This window comes from Fukomys damarensis, unplaced genomic scaffold (assembly GCF_012274545.1).
Source record: "Fukomys damarensis isolate Sample0158 unplaced genomic scaffold, DMR_v1.0_HiC HiC_scaffold_16, whole genome shotgun sequence".
In the NCBI taxonomy this organism is placed as follows: Eukaryota; Metazoa; Chordata; class Mammalia; order Rodentia; family Bathyergidae; genus Fukomys; species Fukomys damarensis.
The window spans coordinates 81,771,747-81,790,225 of record NW_022900928.1 but is presented as its reverse complement, the minus strand read 5'-3'; the positions used below and the strand labels follow the sequence as shown (position 1 = coordinate 81,790,225).

Below are 18,479 nucleotides of genomic sequence, written 5' to 3'. Positions count from 1 at the left end.
GGCTGCCAGCCGCCTGAGCTCCGACTCCCAGCGCACCAGCACGGCTCGGGCAGGTTCCCTGGCCGGGTGAAGTCTGCAGGCAGGATGCGCGCTCCCTGCGGCGCCGGGACTGCGCGGTCTGCAGTGTTGCCCGACGGTCCTCGCGTCACCTTGTTGGGGAGGGGGTGATTTGAGAAAGTTTCTGGAACAGAATGTCTCCTGTGCTGCTTGGGAGGGGGTGTCTGAAAGCAGAACTGCGAAGCAAGGCTGAGGGAAGAATGACTTTGTCAAGCTATCTGTTGATCTGGGTGGTTTTAAAACTCCCTAAGTCCGGTGGGGACCCTGTGGCCGGGTGACTCCAGAAGCTCGGTGGGATGGAGGTTGATGTACAGTGGGTCGGGTTGCCTGAGAGTAGCGCCTCTTCCTCTTCTGTCCCTCGTTTCCCTGCAGTCTTCCAGTGCCCTAGTCCTGCACCCCTCCAGTTTTTGGTATGTTCCTGGTATGGGACTGTCTCTGAAAGCACACAAGGATGTGCTGGGATCTTTGAATAAAAAGACACTGAAGGGAGGCTTGAAAATAGCTCCCAAACCTAAGCCAGAGTGGACTTTTTTTTTTTTTTTTTTTTTTTTTGCAAATTTAAGCACAGAGTCAAGGAAAGTGGGTTTGTATTGCAGGAACACACAGAATGGCAAGACAGGAGGAGGAACTTCCCGACATTGAAGATCGCTGGGCATGAAGGTTATACCTTTTGAGAGTGGAGAGGTCCTCTGCCCAGCTGCTTGGCATGCAAACTTCTTTGAAGGGGAGACATGATTGGCCTCGGGTCTTTTTAGCTTAACATGGCTCTATGCATGGTAGTGAACAACCTAAGTTGAAAGTTAATTTTCTGGATTCAAATCTTGGCTCCACCACATGCTGACCCCATGACCTTGGACAAATTGCTCAACCTCTAAATGTCATTTGTCTCAGTGGGAAAAGGGTTAATAGTATGAGCTTATAGATTTCTTTTTTGTTGTTGAACAATTGGTGCTATAAAAAACTGAGTGGTTACCTATTCTATAGTATGTACTTATTAAACATTATTACTTCACTATCACTGGGATAACTGGCTCCTCCTCACTTTCTTTCTCTTGGGCCATCAAGGGACCCAGAGCTGGGATTATGCTGGGGAAAGCGTTCAAAAGACTGTCTGGAACTGAGACCCCTAAATGGGCTGACCTTGTCCCCAGCATTGCACAGACATAAATCTGTGCAGGGAGTGCTGGCCTCAGAGCCACTTGGAAGTCCTTTGCAAGGTCCATGAAACTGAGTGTGGTTGGGACAAGAGGCTTGCAGAAGGACCCAGAGCCCAGCTCTGCTTACTGAGTAGTACCAGCCGGTGCTGAGGCACTGGTGAGCCTTGTGAGAGTCACTGAAAAGGTGACTTCTGGGGAGATTCCTGTACTGGAGGACCTCTGAACTGTCACTCACAGGATTTGGCATCTGAGGGAGGAGTGAAAGAGGGCAGGCCCACCCATTCCTGTGGGGTGGGATTGGCTTCTTCTTTGACTTTGATGGTATGTGTAGGAGGTGGTTAGGTCAGTGGAAGGGTGGGGAGGGGAGGAGAAGAGGGGCTATGGCATGGCCTCAGCATTTCAGATGTCTGAGAGCAAGCTAGTGTTTCTGTGCTGTGGGAGGACCCTGTGCCTGCCAGACCTAGCTGACTCGGACCCTCAGATAAGGGAGGGAAGTCTGGTCTTCATCCCTGAAGCTGCCTCCCCTGTCTGCCATGGAGTCTGTGGTTGGATTACCCTGACTCCAGCATCCTGAAATAAAGTGAGTTCTGACAAATTCTGCTGCTGGTTGAAGCAGTGTCCTTTACTATCTACCCAGCCTTGACCTACCCTTCTTCCTTTCTACAATGGAGATGGGGGAGGGAGGAAGTTCAAACCCAGTGAGCAGATGAGAAGAACCCAGCTCAGGAAGTGCTAATAGGTGTGTGTGTCGAGCATCTGCATGCTGAAGGCAGGGCTGTGCCTAGAGGGAGAGGCTGAGGAGGGGATGTGTTGGATAGGGCGTGGTGTGGGGCAGTGGGAAGAATCAGCTTTCAGCTACTGGCCTGTGGCCTGAGGTAGGCCAGGCTGTGGAGTTGTCAGGGCCCAGATCCTGGGTGGTTCATGTTTATAGCTCTGAGACAAAGTGACAGAAAGCTGGGATCTGGTTACCTGAGGAGTAGAGGCAGCCTCTCGGGAAGATCTGGAACACAGCATCTCTGCCCTTCTGCCTGTGCCTTGCTCTCTCTCCTGATGTCTACTTTTCCTTTCTGCCCTCTGCCCAGTCAGGGAGCCTGCTCTCAGAGCCTGGCCCACTCTTTCTCAGCCTTGCTGGGCATCTACTTGTCTCCTCACACTTTTCCTGTTTGCTGTGGGTGTGAAGATGAGAGAGAGAGCTGGGCCTGAGAGTTAACCAGTTCTCTTCTTCATGTGAGCCCCCCATCCTGTGATCTCAGCTGGGGTGCAGGGTTTCCAGGGAGCGATCCCCTCTGACTGCTTTCTAGGATGGGTTAAGTAGCTTATGTGAAGAGTGGATCTGAATGGTAAAAAGCTGTAACTGGTGAGAGCATCTACCTGTCTAGAGGTTTGTGTGTGTGTGTGTGTGTGTGTGTGTGTGTGTATACACACATGCATGCATGTGCGCACCTGTGTGTGCATGTTCATGTACCTCTGGATGCACTGTGTGTGTGCATACCTGTGTGTATACATGCATGTGCCTGTGTATTCCTGCATTGCACATGTGCTTCCTTTTGTCCACCTGTGTGCATGCAGGATTATGTCTTTGCATATGTGTGTGCAAACACCCATGTGTTATGTGGAATGTGGTGGCACAACAGGGGGAGTTAGTTGCAAATGTGAGGTAGCAGCCATCCTCTTGAGTTCTGAGGGTGGCAGTGAGACTACACATGCTCTAGCTGACTGTGCTCTGCACCTGAGGTGAGACAGACCTAGAACTTTCCAAAGTTGGTGGTTGCAGTCCAGGGGCTGCGTTGAAGAATGCCTGAGGTTCTGGGACGGAGCCTAAATAATAGAAGCAGGGCTGAGCTAGGGGTTTTGCTGAGAACAGCCTGTCTTGCCAGGAGGAAGGCTATGGCATCAATGGCCATGCCTGGCACCCTTCAGGTAGAATAGGTCTGTGTCCCTGGGAAGATGGGGGAGATGCTGGAGAGGCAACTCTGAGACAATCCCTACCCTGGGATACTACCCCTGGTGTGGGCTTGGTCTGCCAGAGGCGCTGACCTATTTTTCTCAGGAATCTTCCTGCTTTTTTGCTGTTTTACAGGAATAAGCAGGAGAGTGGTAAGCAGATAAGGGACCTTGGTGAGGGTTTTGGAGAAAGAACCCATGGGGGCCAGGGCTAAGAGGGATGTCCCAGCCAGCCTGCCTGCCTGCCCCTCTCTCTTCATCCCAGCCTGTGTCCCCCCTCGGTCCCCTGGGCTCCCTCCTGGTCACATGTGCCTATCAAGATGGGCTGTGCCATGCAACTTGCACACAGGCAACTTGCACATCAGGAGGTCAGTCACTGTCCTCCTTTTCTGGCTTCAGAGTAGGGAATGTTGGTGATTCTCTGGGAGTAAATATGGAACTTCGGTTTCCTGGTTGATTATGGTGCCTGTCAGCCCCTCAGCAGTATCCTGGCCTTGTGGCAGGTCCAGCCTGCTGTGCCTTCCTCTGGTGGCCTTGCAGGCTACTGCCTGCCTGCTTGGGGGACACACAGAGTGTGGGGACAGACCTCCACCGAGGTGGTGGGGTGCAGGTAGTGTGGGTAGGTGTGTGGCTTTGTGTTTCTGATGAGGAGCCATTAAAGGAACAGAACTGAGATTAGATTACTGACTTCCTTCCTGCTAGTGGCTCAAGGGGAAAGGGCTCTTGGAAATACAATCTAGCAGAGCAAATTAAAGTCACTAAAAGCAGCACCACTGGCTCCCTGGCTGCTGGGGGAGCCCAGCCCAAAAGGGTTAATGGGGAGCTTGCCATTCCTGGCCCTTCCTCCTAGTGCCTTGCTGTTCACATTGCCAGGTTTTCTGGCTGTGCTCACTCTGGACTTAACTAACTCTCAGAGGTTTGGTGGGCAGGGTACTGGAAGTGCAGTGAGGATGATGTTTTAGAGGACGAGGAGACGCTCTCTAGGAGGACTGGGGGCCTTCCTAGAAGCACAGGGACACCCAGAGGGCCTTTAGGCCTCCTACTTTGTGAGGAGAGCAGAGCATCTGGTGTTCCAGGTTTGGGTCTCTGCTCCTCGTCAGGTCTTCTGGGTGCTCGTCACCCAGGCATGGGCGGAGGGGAGCCAGCCCTCTGCCTGCCTTGCTTGGACACCGCCCACTTGGTGAGCGCCAAGTCTGCCAGCTCCCTGGGATCTCCTGGAGCTCCTGGCTTGTTGAGGAGGAGGGATTGGGGACTATTGGGGGCCGAGCCTTTTTTGGGCTCAGCAGGGATTATTTTTAGGTTGGCAGATGGAGGTGGTGGTGGCTGTCGCTGGTATTATTAGACAACAGGCCTGTGGTTTGAGAGTCTGGTGCCCAGAGGAGAAAGAGGAGGAGGCTGCCACTGGGTCTGTACTAATGAGCCACAGAGGTGGGCTCAGACACATCCCTCCTATCCCTAGCCCACCAGTAGGATGCAGGCTGGGGCTTTAGGGTCTCAGGCCAGGGCTCTTCACCCCTGTCCAGCTCCCTTCTGAGACAGGCCTACCCTGTGAGCCTTCTGTAGTCCTCCTGGTCTGTAGAATCTGAACTCTTGGAAACTGTTCAGAGTGTGGGGTGGGGGCAGCTGGGCTCTGACTCAGTGCTGCAAGGAAGGGTATGGTGATGGCGGAAAGGCTTTAGTACCCTGGGCCTGCCATTGACAAGTGGGTGGAATAGAGTGGGAATCCTGATCCTAGCACCTGTTACCTGGGTCATTTTGGGGAAGCTATATAGCCTCCCCATGGAGACAGCTATCCTGGTCCTGGGGCTATTGTAGATATGCAGTGACATTTATGGCATTCCTAGCCATTGTGGTACGTTCTGTTTGCCTGCCAGCTCAGGCCCTTTCACCTGCCTGTCTCTCCTCTTACTCTGAGCATTTCCCCCTTTTAGGACCCTTCCTCCTCCAGCCTTTCTCTGGTAGATGAGCTCCAGGTTGTGAGTGTTGGGTGTGGGGCTGTGCCAGGCCTTGGAAGGCCTTGTGCTTCTGGGCCCACGGTAGGTCTGCCATCAGCTGTGGTCTCAGATACCCACTGGGTATCACCTGGCCCAGAGAATGGAGATTTGTACTCTGTGGAGCGTCAGGAAAGGTCAGCCAGCCCACAGGGGGCCTCCTCACTCTCCTGCCCTCTAGCTTTCTCCTCCTTTCCAGGTGGCTTAGCTCCAGTGTGGGCAGGGCAGACCCCCAAGATGCAGATTAGCCAGACTCAAAGTACTGTTTCTTGGCTTCTCAAAAAGGGTATGCACCTCATAGCCTCCTCAAACTGTGCCCTACCTCCTCTCCATTGCCAAGGCCAGTTTTCCCCTGGGGGGAGACATCCTGGCCCTCTCTGGGCAGCTGTGAAGGGGAGGGATCAGAGTGCCCCTTGTGGTCTCTGTCCCCAGCTTCCCCCAGACCCCAGAGAACCCCCCTGGTTCTCCCTGCTCTGAGGGTCTGTCTCCATCCCAGTGTTTGTCGTGCTGTCCCCGGCCAGCTGGGCAAGTGTCCGGTTCGCAGGAGGCCCATCTGTGCCTCTTCCTCTACTGCTGAATCTCTCCATCCTGGATTTGAGTTTGCTCCCCACAATGTTTATTTCCCCTCTCTCAAGCCCCTCTTTCTCTTTACTGCCAGCTTGATTACTTTGTCCCTTTTTCTCACCCTGAGCTTTTCTAGAGAGTGTTGTATTGGACATACTTGGCTCAGAAAGGATCAGGCTTTGGGAGAAGTGCTTGTGGGTGATAGAGTAAGAGCACATGCCAGACACGTGTGTGTGTGTGTGTACTTGCGTGGGTATGTGTATGTGTAGTGAGGAAAAGCAGGTGAATATTTTGGGATCCAGAAAGAGAGGCATGGAGGCTGAGCCATGTCTGCCTGCTGCCTCCTTTCAGAGAAGCCATCTCGTCTGTTCCCCATGTCCTCTTTGGGAGTGTCCTCTCTGCAGCTTTTCTCTGGGATGGACAGGGTCCTTGAGAAGAGCTTCTGAGTGAGTGGGTGCCTGCTGCCTTGGGGAGGGTTTCATACTGGAGGCTCCCTGCTCAGAGTAGGGCTGGCTGGGCTGGAGGCGGGGCCTGGTGGCTGGGGCACTGGGAAGGAAGGTGTGAAGGAGCTGCCTCATTGCTGTGCAGTGAGAATGAGGTGGCGCTGGGTGCAAACTAGCAGCTGGCACCATAGGAACCTATGTCGAGGCTGCCGACCTCTTGGCATTGCCCCTAGTGCCCTCCATCCCACCAGCCCATTCTGCAGAGCCAGACTGCACTGTTCTGAGGTTCCTGGCTGCGCGCAGCCTCTGGAGCCACGGGGCCTGCCTGCGTGGTCCATTCTGACCTCCCCGAGGACCCAGGCACCTGAGAGTGACCCCCTTCTTACCCCCAGATGCCTGTAGTTTTTCCTGTCTCCTCAGTCTATACTGAAGTGTTGTTGCATATGTTGTGCAATGCTTGTGTGTGCTCACACAGATGTGCACACATGCTTACGTGTGCACATGTGCTGCTTCTCCTGCTTGCTCTCGTATCTGCTGCTCACCCACTCCTCTGGTCCAGCATTGGCCTTTGTGCTCCTGGATGCAGCTGCAGCCTTGTCCTCCCCAGGTGCCCTGGTTTGGAGAGGTGCCTGCTGCAGCTGCACCCTCTCCTCCTCTCCCTGAGGCACTGCATTACCAGCAGAGCCTGAAGCCAGGCTGGGGGTGGGGAGCTTGGAAACCTGCTGGGGCCCTGGGCAGGTGAGTGCAATGCTCTGCTCTGCTCCAAAAATACTATGTGATCTTAGCTCTTTCTCTAGAAAACAGTGATGTCACCGGGAGCCAATCAGCTTCTGGAAGGGCTTCCCTCCTCCTCCTCTTCCTCCTCCTCCTGCAAGTTGCAGGAGAGAGGGAGGGGCAAGAATGAGATGCAGACACACACACACAGATGACATACAGACAGACCTGGAATTCACAGACATGCAGCAGAGACAGAGCCCTTCCCCTCACACAGGCTGACAGCCAGCCAGGGACCCCTGCTCCCCCCCACCAATAGACTCAAGCTGGAAGGACCAGAAACAGGGAGATAGCCAGGCAGGTGGACACTTACTCATGCCGTGGGAGCGAGAGAAAGATGCTGACAGAGGGACATGGGGAAGGGAAAGACAGAGAGAGGGGGGAGAAAAGAGCACGAGACAGACATACATGTATGAGCCTGCGATAGATGGACAGAAAGACAGAGATGAAGAAAGAGCCAGAAAGAGAAACAGATAGAGAGACACAGAGGGCACAGAGACAGAAAAGGAAACAGACAAACCCTGAGGGGACACGCACATGCACATGTGTACATGGCCAGACACAGACGTGAAAGACAAGCATCGGGCTGGAGCACTCAGTGGGTCTGAGGTATAGAGCCAGGCCAAGTCTGCCATTCTGCAGCACTGTTCAATCCCCAAGGAAGGAGCTGGCATCAGCTGCTGTCCCAGGTGCTGCCCTGGGAATCGGAAGCCCAGCTGGGACGAGGGGTGGAACTGGGGAGAGCCTGTGGTCCCTGTGGGAGTGGTGGATACAGGGGAGGCAGGGCTGAGGCTGCCCCTTGCTGTCCCTTTCACTGGCTATACTGGACAAGGTGACCTTGGGCCTCCGAATCCCCGGTAACCGCAAGGCCAGGGCTGGGTGGGCGGAGTGTCTGCGGGAGGTGGACCGCATGCCTGTTTGGGGCCTGGGAGTGCAGCTGCACTGTGTGGGCAGTGCTCTCATGGGTCAGCTTCGCAGCTCTCCTCGCAGCTTGGGTGGGGGCGGGGACCTCCTCTACCAGCCAGGATGGGTGGCCCCATCCAGTGGTCTCTTTCTGATGTCTTCTGCAAAGGTCTCCCTCCTCAGCCCCAGCATCTGGTGTCCTGACGGTGATGTCTGGGGCATCTTGGAGAATCTGTAAGATTTGGCACTTGGAATCAGGGCCCCAGCGCTTCCGCTCCCCTCTGCAGTAGTGCTGGTGCAATGCTGGAAGGAGGGGCTGCAGAGGCCAGCCCAGGCCGGTGGGGTTTCCCTCTGGTGTTGCCTGGAGCAGCCTGGCTTAGTTTGTTAGGGATTCCCTGCTCCTGTGTGCAGCGCTCTTGTTTAGTGCTGGAACACCAGGCTGAGGGGGCGGGGCGGAGGAGGCGGGTTGGCTCTGGGAAGCATCTTGCCTCAGGAAGAATGTTCCGCAGCCACAGCAGCTCTGCAGGCAGAGGAGGGCCTCCAGCTCTGTCTTCAGCTCCTTACTGTCCTGGGGTAGGGTGTCTGAGCTTGGCACCCGTGATTACACCTGCTACCTTTGAGGGTGAGAGAGGGATGTTCTGGCTCCCCCCATTTGTAGGTTATGGGGCCCCAAGACAGGGTATGAGTAAGAGATGGGGCCGGACTCTGGGGGCCTGGAGAAGGCAGGTGTAAGGAGGGGGACAGGCTACTAGGGCAGGATCTTTCACCTTCCCACATTGCAACTCGGCTGTCCCATAGGTGCCCACAGCCTGCGAGAGGAGCCTGAGTTTGTGACCGCTCGAGCTGGCGAGGGTGTGGTCCTGCGATGCGACGTGATCCACCCTGTGACGGGACAGCCCCCACCCTATGTGGTAGAGTGGTTCAAGTTCGGGGTCCCCATCCCTATCTTCATCAAGTTTGGCTACTACCCGCCCCACGTGGACCCTGAGTATGCAGGTAAAGTATGGGTGCAGAGGGTTGTCCCCGCTTTGCTACCCACTGGGCTTGGTCCTCACATTCCTTCCACCCAGGTCATGGTGGTTACCCTGAGGTCCCTAGTGCCCCCACCTCTGTCTCTCAGTCCTTTCTCCTTCTGGTCTGTTATCTGTTTTCCTTCTATCTCTGCCTCTTTCTCCTATCTTTGAATTCTGGTGGGTTTTCACTAAGTGGCAGGAGGCAAGGACACAGGAGGACAGAGCACAGGAGGACAGGGCACAGGAGGAGAGGCAGATGGGACACAGCAAGGGATAGAGAGAGGCCAGGAGTGTAGGGTAAGCTAGATATGGGCTCTGTGGGAAGGGGGCCAGGACCCCTGTCCAGAGAAATGAGCCGTGGTCCCACGCTGCCAAGTGTGGCACTTCTGGGACTTCAGGATCTGCCATCTGACTGTACCCATGCCTTCTCTCCTGCTTCTGAAGCTGGATATCTTCTTGAGCTGGGTGTTGTTTATATCTCTTTCCCCCGTTCTGTGCCCCTGGCCTCTGTCTTCTCCTGGTCTTGCTTATGTCTGCTGTGCAGTGACTCTGGCCTCCCTGTGCCTCATTGGCACCACCTGCCAGCTGGGGTGTGCATACATACATGTGTGTCCCTATCATGATTGTGTGCTGGGGTCCAGAGGAAGGGAGGGCACTAGCAGGGCTCTGCCTTCACTCTGTCTCTGCTGAACTTCCTTTCTCTCCTGATGTTTCCCTGTTGGTCTCTTCCACCTGAGTCTGTGTTTCTCACTCTCCTCCTGGCCAGGGTTGTTTTGATGGTCTGGGACTTAGACTGACTGCCAGTCCCAAGACAGGACAGCAGAGGAGGTGGCTCTGGGCCTGGAGTCAGGGTGAGGTGGGAGTTGATGCCGGGAAGGGGCCTCTGCAGAGAAGCTCACCCCGTTTGTGTCCAAGACCAGAGGTGGCCTGATAGAGTGGAGGAAGGATGGTTTGGGGTTGTCTGTGCCTATCTTCCTGGCCCTTATCCTAGTCCTGTCCTCTGGTTTATAGGCCCATTGCCCTCAGCTCCTGGATCGCTGGGCTTTGGTAAGAGATGTACCTGGCAGCAGGCCTGGGAGGTGCCTAGTGTTGGGCTACTGTCTCTGCCCTACCTTGGGGAAGGCGGCAGGGAGAATGCTGGTGAGGCCATCCTGGGCACCCAGCTGGGGCAGGGATGTTGTTTGGTCTTTGTGGAGCTGCTGTGGGACATGTGGAGGCTCCAAGCTTATTCTCTTTTGTCTCCCCCACCTTTTCTCCTTCCTTCCCTTCTCTCTCCTCTCTGTCTCTTTCTGTCTCTCTCTCTCTTTCTTCTCCTGCTCAGTATCCATCATGCATCATGCTCTTCCTTTGTCCCCAGAGATCTCCAAAAGAACAGGTGTATTCTAAAGGGTGGAGGCTTTTTTCAGTGCTGTGTACTGTGCTGCTCCCTGGCCGGGTCAGGGCCAGCTGGGAGGGGACAGAGGCTCCCTAGGGAGGGTGTCCTGCCTTTTTCTTTGCTCCTTGCTGCTTGTGGAGGTGGTGCCTGCTGTCATCTTGGGTTCCTCCATAGGAACTGGTTTGAGGGTCACAATCTGTCCCTGCCTTTGGCTAGGGTGGGAGGTGGGGAGGAGCTGCTGACCTGGCCTGATGGTCTCCCTGATTTCTGTCCCTCCTCTTCCCCCAGGCCGGGCCAGTCTTCATGATAAAGCATCCCTGCGGCTGGAGCAGGTGCGCTCCGAGGACCAGGGCTGGTATGAGTGCAAAGTGCTCATGTTGGACCAGCAATATGACACCTTCCACAATGGCAGCTGGGTACACCTTACCATCAATGGTGCGTACAGCCCCTTCTGGGGCAGGGATGCTCTGGAAGAGCACCCTGTATGGTTCCTCAGTCCTGCTGCTACAAGCCTGAGCCCCAGTGAGATAGATCTCCACTTGCTTCTGGCAGCCCCCTCCCCTGACACTTCTCTTCTAGGAGCCCCTGGTCACTGGGGTGTATGGGAACAGCAGCCCCTATGTGCCAGATGGTATCAGATATTCTTTGGGGAAGCGGGCTTGCTTCTGGAAACCTAGAGGTTTCAGGTTCTGTGGGGGCAAAATCATTCACTACTATTATTACCCCTGGCCTGGGGATCACCTGCTAGTCTAGAAGGAGCCCTCCCTCCAGTGGGATTTCAGTAGTTTCTCCTTTTAGGCTGATATTTTGGTTTCTTGTTAAATGCACTTATTTGAGTAATAAGTATTGAGGGTCCGTTATGTGCCCAGCTCTGCACCAGATGAACAGTAAATGCAGCCCCTGCTCATATGGGGTTTACTAGCTCATAAAATGTAGGAGCAGCTTTACTGGCCATTATTTATGGCTCAGGTTAAGTGGATTCTGCTGTGTACAGATGCTTTTCCAGTATTAGGGGGGTAGCAAGGAAGCTGAGGTGAGCTTGCCCAGGTCCTGGGTTGGCCTCAGCTATGGGCCTGGGCCTAAGGGGGTGCAGAGCCAGAAGGCTGGGTCTTCAGGGTCTCCTGGAGAGAGAGTCCCTTCTTTGTGTTCTTGGGAGTCTGTACCCGGTAGGAGATGCTTTGGGGGAGCCAGGAGGCCAAAAGCATGAAGGAAGGATGGAGGAACAGTGGTCTTCATAGATGGGGGGCGGGAATGAGATATTTTGCTTTGGTTTTACTTTGTTTTGTTTTGACACGTACTCTCTATTTAATTGGTGGCAAAAATATATTGAGCATCACCATATTGCAGACATCGTACTGTCTTTGAGGCTTTGATGACATGTGTGTTTAGATTTGCCACATGCAGTGTGGTACTTATATTCTGGTGTATGAGGCTGTGGATACTGTGGTTACGAGAAACTGATGTTGTTCCTGGCTTGGAAGCTTCTTTCAGGATTGATCTGCCCTGAAGCACAGCTCCTTCCTCCATCAACTGGTAATGAGGTTCAGTCCTGTGCACCTTCTGGGTCTGAGAACCTGTCCAGGGTCATGGAAGAACAGAATATTTTTACATTCAATATATTTTTATTGTTTGCAGTGCTAGGGATCAAACCCAGGGCCTTGTGGATTCTGGCCAAGTGCTGTACCACTGGGCTACTCCTGAGCCCTAGAGTTGAGTATTTTAGCAAGGGTGCTGTCCTATAGGGCAGGAAACTTTAAAGATGATGGCTTGAGGTCAGTGTTAGCTCAGGTGTTAGATGGGTGTGGCTCCTGCCAGTCAGAGCCCAGCTTCAGGTAGATTTTAAATCTTGAGTGCTTTATCCTTTGTACTCAGCAAGCTTTGAGTCACCCCCCTTTGATGCCAGCTGTTGTACTAAAAACTCCTCTTAATGTTAATCCAAGCAAAACATAATTAGTAAGGTAAATCTGCTGCTCCTTGCTTTACTGATTGAACACCAAACCCTTCCTTTCTCTCCCATGCCCTTCCTTTCCTAAATGGAGTGAAGCCACCTGGAGGAGTGGCCTCTTTTCTTTCACTGCATCCTACTTGGTTGGTAGTACCCACTCCAGTATGCAGAAACCACATATCTATTACTCATATGACCAGAAGTAGAGTTTAGTTTGGAATCGTGTGTTCTGTTGAATGTCTGTCTAGCAGGAGTGAAAGTTAGTTCTTTGAAAATTCCTAATTGCTCAGAATGGAATCAATGTGAACAGAACTCTTGAAAGATTTGGTTTATTTCATGATCCTATTCCATGTTGTATATAATCCTGGGCTGGTTAGGTTACTTCCCTGCGCTTCAGTTTCCTCAGTTAAAAAAACAATGCCTTTTGCAGGGTTGTTGTGAGGACTCAATGGAAATACACCAGAATGTATCTTGCCCAGTGTCTGCAGCATTTATTACATGGGTGTAATTATGGGTAAGATACTGGCCATCTCCTTCTCAAGAGAGAAAAAGGATAGAGTCAGATAAAGATGTTAGCAAGGATGTCAGGCTGGAAGAAATGAGGAGTTTGGTAGTTGAAAAGTCCTTCTGAATTCAGTGGCTACTCATTCAAAACATATTCCTGAGTGTCCACTCTGTGGCAGCCTCTGCGGACATGCTGGGGGCTTTTAAGGAGACTTCTGGGAGATAGTCATATCCAGAGACCTGCCATGTGGGATGGGGAACACATACAGGAGCAACATTGTCCTGTAAGAATTGGCCTCTGTTTGGAGCCCTGGTCAGGGAGGGATTTTAACCAGGAGCAGATGGGAGGTGGGGAAGAGACTCCGGAAGTCCCGGATGCTTGAGGGAGGAGAGCAGCTCACTGAGGGAGCACAAGCAGGTTGTTCATAAGGAAGTGTTGGGAAGAGATGCTTAGATGCCACACCATCTGCCAATGCTCAAGAAGCAGGTATGGCATCAGACTTTGTTGTAGTAGAGCAAAGTTTCCCATGACCCAGGGGTCACCTGTACAGTAGGCAGAAGAGAACAGATGCCTTCCACCAGGAGAGACATTTCCCTCCCCTTCCTCCTGAGTTCTGCAGTTTTATCTGGTATAAATATTTCCAGCATTCCATAGCTTCCAAAGCAGAATGTGTAATGTTTGGCATTTTTTGACAGGGATCACTTTTGGAAATTGAAAAGCCAGGGAAAAATTAGAATGACAAATGGTTTCATTCTCCTTCTGTGTTTTCTTTGAAGACCAGTTGGGTGGAAACAAACCCAATTATTTCTTTATCACATATAAAATGAGCAGGAAGCCCAAGCCAAGGTTTCTGTTAGGCCAGTGAATTAACTTGGAGGAGAGGCCAGCCTGTTCCTAACCTGCACTATTAATTATAGGGCACTTGCAAAGAGAATTAAGCCTGGAAATACAGCTGGCAGGGCAATACCTAATCAGTAAATAATCGAGAGTCAAACCATTATTTTCCTGAAAACCTGAAATTGTTCAAAGTACTTTCCTGATTAGCACCTAAATAATAAAGTAATTATGTAATTAGTAATTAATTTGTCACTCCAGGTCATAATTTAATTTATTATCTTTTCTTTTAAGCATGACACCAGAGGTAATAGAAGCCATGGCTGTGTTGTGTATTTCAGGAGCAGGTTAGGTAGGAAGGCCTTGGTGAGAGGTGAGGTGGTCACACTAGCCAGGGCCTGGGATCAGCTTTCAAGATGCCCTTTACAAGAGCCTGGGATGGCTTGTACTGTGTGTGTAGTGTCTTCTTAGATGCCATTGGAAAGGATATGTACTTGTGTGTGTTATGCTTCCCCCATCAGCCCACCATCCCTTCCCACATGCATGTGCCTGTTCTGAGTCAGGGGCTTTGGCGACTGTGGGCCAAAGTGGTCTCCCCAGGCTCTTGCTCTCAGGTTCTGTGTGTTTGTGTTTGTGGGGATCTGTAGGTGTGTATGTTGTCATTCATTCACCAGATGGGCGTTAAGCACACTGCCAAGTGCTACACATTCAGAGAGTCCTTATTGCCACTAATGGGGGAAGATAGGAAACAGATGACATGGCCTTAGTTAGTAAGAAGTGCCCTAAAGGAAACAGAACAGATCAAGGCATAGAGAGTGCTAGAGTAGCAGGTCAAATGAGCTGACCAGGTGAGGCAGAGGTGAAAGGTACAGACGCCCTGAGCCCTGGAGTGAGATCTGGGTTCTAAGCGGAGAGAACCATATGTGCAAACGACATGAGGTTGGAAGCTCTTGCCACATTTCAGGAAGATGAAAAAGGCCTGTGTGATTAAAGCACAGTGAGCGGAAGTGTGTTGGGAGGCACTCTAGGAGGGGGAAGGACCCAATCCTAAAGCCCTGTGACTTAGTCTCCCATAGGGCTTTGTGTAGGGAAGGGAGCCCTCCTGAAGTGTCTTACTACTTCAGTGGCTCCCTGGGGAGATAACGATAGTAGTGGTGGCAGAATAACCAATATTTGTTTTAAACACATGCTTGCATTGAGCTAGATCTTTTTCACAGCATTATCTCATGATTCCTCATGTCCATTCTAGATGGTGTAGGATTTGGATGAAGTCCAGAGAGGCTAAGCAACCTGCCCAAAGTCAAGCTTGGGGGTCTTGAAGAGCCCTAATGGGCTCCCAGGCCAGTGTGGTGGGTCTCCCGGTGGTGTTCAGAAATAGGGGCCACTTTGCCCTGCTGGAAGACTTCGGCACCCACAGTCCAAGAGGTTAAGATGGATGGAGTTGCTCTTAAAAGCAACTCAGGGGAATGAGACTCAGTCTCTTAAAAGCCAATTATCCAAACAAGATGGAGTTTTACTTACAGGTCCTGCACAGGGGAAAGATAACCTGTGTGGTTAGAGGGGATCTGAGGAGGGAGCTTCCCGCCCTCATTAGCTACGGGAGCCAGAGGGGGAGGCAGGTGGGTGGTTTGCTCTGCATGTAGAACCAGACTGCTCCCTGGGCCTGGGGTCTGTGTGGAGCCTAGATAGGGCTCTGATGGCAAATGTCCTGGAAAAGTGGGGGCTTGGCTGAGCTGGACTGCAGGGGGTGATCCTGAGGGGAAACACAAGGGTGGTAGAGATTATGGGGGGCCCTGTCCTGTTCCTGTAGTGACATTAGGGCTGAGCATGACAGCTTCTCCATAATAGATGCTCAGTAAACATCTCAGTGGGCAGTAGCTAAGTTTGATGGGAAAAGCATAGAATTCAGCCCAGCTGGACCAAGATTAGATCCTAGCTCACTCCCCATCCCTGTGATCCTCATCAGCAGGCTTTTACCACCTCCCAATTCCTCCTCAGTTGTCCTCACATCCTGCAGGTTGCAGGCAAGTTCTGTGCATGTGTGTGTGTGTGTGTGTGTGTGTGTGTGTGTGTGTGTTTGTGCACGTGTGCACATGATTCCATCCCTCACCTTTGTGGTCTCCTCTGCAGCCCCACCCACCTTTACAGAAACACCCCCCCAGTACATCGAGGCCAAGGAGGGAGGCAGTATCACCATGACCTGCACAGCTTTTGGGAACCCCAAGCCCATCGTCACCTGGCTCAAGGAGGGGATGCTCCTCAGTGCTGGTGGGAAGTACCAGGTGTGTGCCGTTCGGCCTGCCCTCCCTCCCTCTCCCCTCTCTCTGTGGCTGGCCTCTGCAGGTGTCCCCCCTGTGACCTGACCTCTGTACCCCAGTGCACTGTCCCTCAACTGCCCCAGCCCAACATCAGTGATGGCACCTCTGCCCAGTTGGTGGGCCCGTGGATGGGTGCTGAGGTCTGTCTGTCCTTGGTCCCCAGGTGAGTGATGGCAGCCTGACGGTGACGTCTGTCAGTCGGGAGGACAGAGGGGCCTACACCTGTCGGGCATACAGTATCCAAGGGGAGGCAGTCCACACCACTCACCTGCTCGTCCAAGGTAGGGGATTACTTCACCTCCTGGCAGCTGGTGGAGACAGGCAGGCAGGGAGGAGCTGGGCAAGGGCTCCTGGGTCCCACATAGCTCATGGCCAGATCTCCAGCCCTGGCTCTCCTGGGAAGCACATCACGGTGTGGCAGGGAGGCCCAGACTGAGTGGGTTCTGATATCCCTCTGCCTAGATAGCATCCCTGCTGCGTCTTCGCCTCCCTGGGGAGGAGACCCCCCTCGGGTCATCTGCCCATTAATGCTGACATCAATAAGTAAAGATGGGAACACAATCCAAGCCCCAGACATTTAAACAACAGCAGGCATTTGGCAGAGCTGGGGTCTGAACAGTCAACATTACCAGTGTGTTGGGCTGGGCACTCACTGTGCAGGGCGGTGGGGTTCCCCTGGAGGGGCTCTGCCTTCCCACACACTGCCTGCCAGGAATGGGGTTGGTGGCAGCCATGTTTCACTGACAGTTGCTGAGGTAGCACCTGCTCCTGCTAGCACTGAGCAGTGGCCAGGGCCAGAGGTCCCTCTGCAGCTCAGCCGGAGTCTGGCCAACCTTGCCAGGGACTGCTGGAATTTCACCCTCCTCACTCTGTCCCTCTCCCGAGTCACCCTCTTAATCTCTGGCTGCTCTGCCTTGTCTGGAGTTTCCTGCTCAGGCTTTGCTACAGACAGGGGTGGGCAGGAATGGTGTGTGTGTAGATAGGGTAGTTGCTGGGGCTGTGTAGATGGGGTGTGGGCATGGCAAGAGACAAGAAGCAGCTCTGTGGTGACTGCTAGACCATGCTGCCTTCAGTGCCCCTTTCTGAGCACTTTTGAGTTTTCTGAGAGCCTGGGCAACTGGCCCCCACCATGGCAGAGGTGATGTTTATTCCCTGTTCTCTCCAGGGCCTCCTTTCATCGTTTCCCCTCCTGAGAACATCACTGTCAACATCTCCCAGGATGCTCTGCTCACCTGCCGGGCAGAGGCATATCCGGGCAACCTCACATACACCTGGTACTGGCAGGACGAGAACGTCTACTTCCAGAAGTGAGCAGCACCCTGCCCTGTCCCTCTTGGGGGTCCTCTTGCAAGTGTCCAGGACAAGAGCTCTGAGCAGGGGCTATACTTTTAGCTCAGGCTTGAGGCTTGGAGTAAGGATGGATTGGTCCAGGTGTTTTCACTGTTGAGGCCAGAGAGGGATCCAAAGGCACGGAGGGATCTGGGAATGCTGGGGACCAGGAGTCCGGTACATCCGGGGAGTTGTAGGCAACTCATTGCTCCCTGGTTTAGTGTCTGTTGGAAGACTACCTGTCACTTGCCAACACCCCTCCCCTTCATCTCCTTGTGGTTTTGCAGTGACCTGAAGCTGAGGGTGCGGATCCTGATTGATGGGACACTGATCATCTTCCGGGTGAAGCCAGAGGATGCTGGAAAGTACACTTGCGTCCCTAGCAACAGCCTGGGGCGCTCCCCTTCAGCCTCGGCTTACTTGACTGTGCAGTGTGAGTATGGGTGGGCACTGCGGAAGGTTTGAGCCACTTTAGCTGGACTGGAGGCCAAAGGCACCGACCAAGTATCATTTAGGGGAATATGGGCAGAGGAACGAATGAGGGAGGAAGCAGGACAGTGGACAGGGCCAGGATCAAGCTTGTCACAGGCTGAACTGACACTTGCTGGGCATTCTCTCTGGGCTGATTTGTGCATTGAGCTTCAGAGATTAGCAGACCTGTGCCTGGCCAGTTGTCCTTTGGAGCAGAGCGGCTGTCCTTGTGCTGAACACTGCCCACACTTCTGAGCCTTGAAGGAGTCACTAGTGGGGGTTTTCTCGAGTGTCTGTGGGGCACTATAAGCCAGCTTGGGTCATTTTCCTGCCTGCTACACTCTGCCCTTTCAAGCTGCAGACAGTGTCAGGTGAGGGCAGAGGGCCTTGTTCTGGGGTGACAGCTCATTCCCATTCCCAGCTCTCTGTGGCTGCCTGTGCTCCTCTAGGGCTGCTGAGCTCCAGATTAGTGAGCTGCTTCTCTGCAGGATGATCAAGGCTGCTGTGTGGGCATAGTAATTCACTTTGCTAATCTGTAATACTTGAGCGCCGCTGGTTGCTTGCCCAACCCCTGGCAAGCTGAGCATTGTGAGAGTGAGCCAGGGAGAAGGACGAGTAATGAGGATTAATGTCTTCCTTTTGATTCACGGATGGCCCTGTCACTCTGCAACAAAGGCCCGAGTTTCTGCTGCAGGTGACAGACTGACAGACGCTCCATCATGAGAGGGCCTGTGTGGGGGACCGGAGTGGCAGGATGAGAATTGTGACAGTCTAGAGACTGGCTGGCCAGCTCATCCCATGGTCTGAGGACAAGTCGGGGAACTGTGGCCCAGGAGGTGGAGCGCCTCCAACTGCT

At 53.2% G+C, this 18,479-nt stretch overlaps 1 protein-coding gene across 1 annotated transcript in view; it reads left to right on the top strand.

Moving 5' to 3' along the window:
• The first annotated feature begins 7,840 nt into the window (after positions 1–7,840).
• Igsf9b (immunoglobulin superfamily member 9B) overlaps positions 7,841–18,479 on the top strand; it is a 45,862-nt gene continuing 35,223 nt past the window's right edge. The window contains exons 1-7 of the mRNA XM_033763956.1: positions 7,841–8,067; positions 8,591–8,829; positions 10,510–10,656; positions 15,636–15,787; positions 15,987–16,104; positions 16,989–17,130; positions 17,440–17,585. Coding sequence (XP_033619847.1) covers positions 7,841–8,067; positions 8,591–8,829; positions 10,510–10,656; positions 15,636–15,787; positions 15,987–16,104; positions 16,989–17,130; positions 17,440–17,585 — 1,171 coding nt within the window. The remainder of the gene's footprint in view (positions 8,068–8,590; positions 8,830–10,509; positions 10,657–15,635; positions 15,788–15,986; positions 16,105–16,988; positions 17,131–17,439; positions 17,586–18,479) is intronic.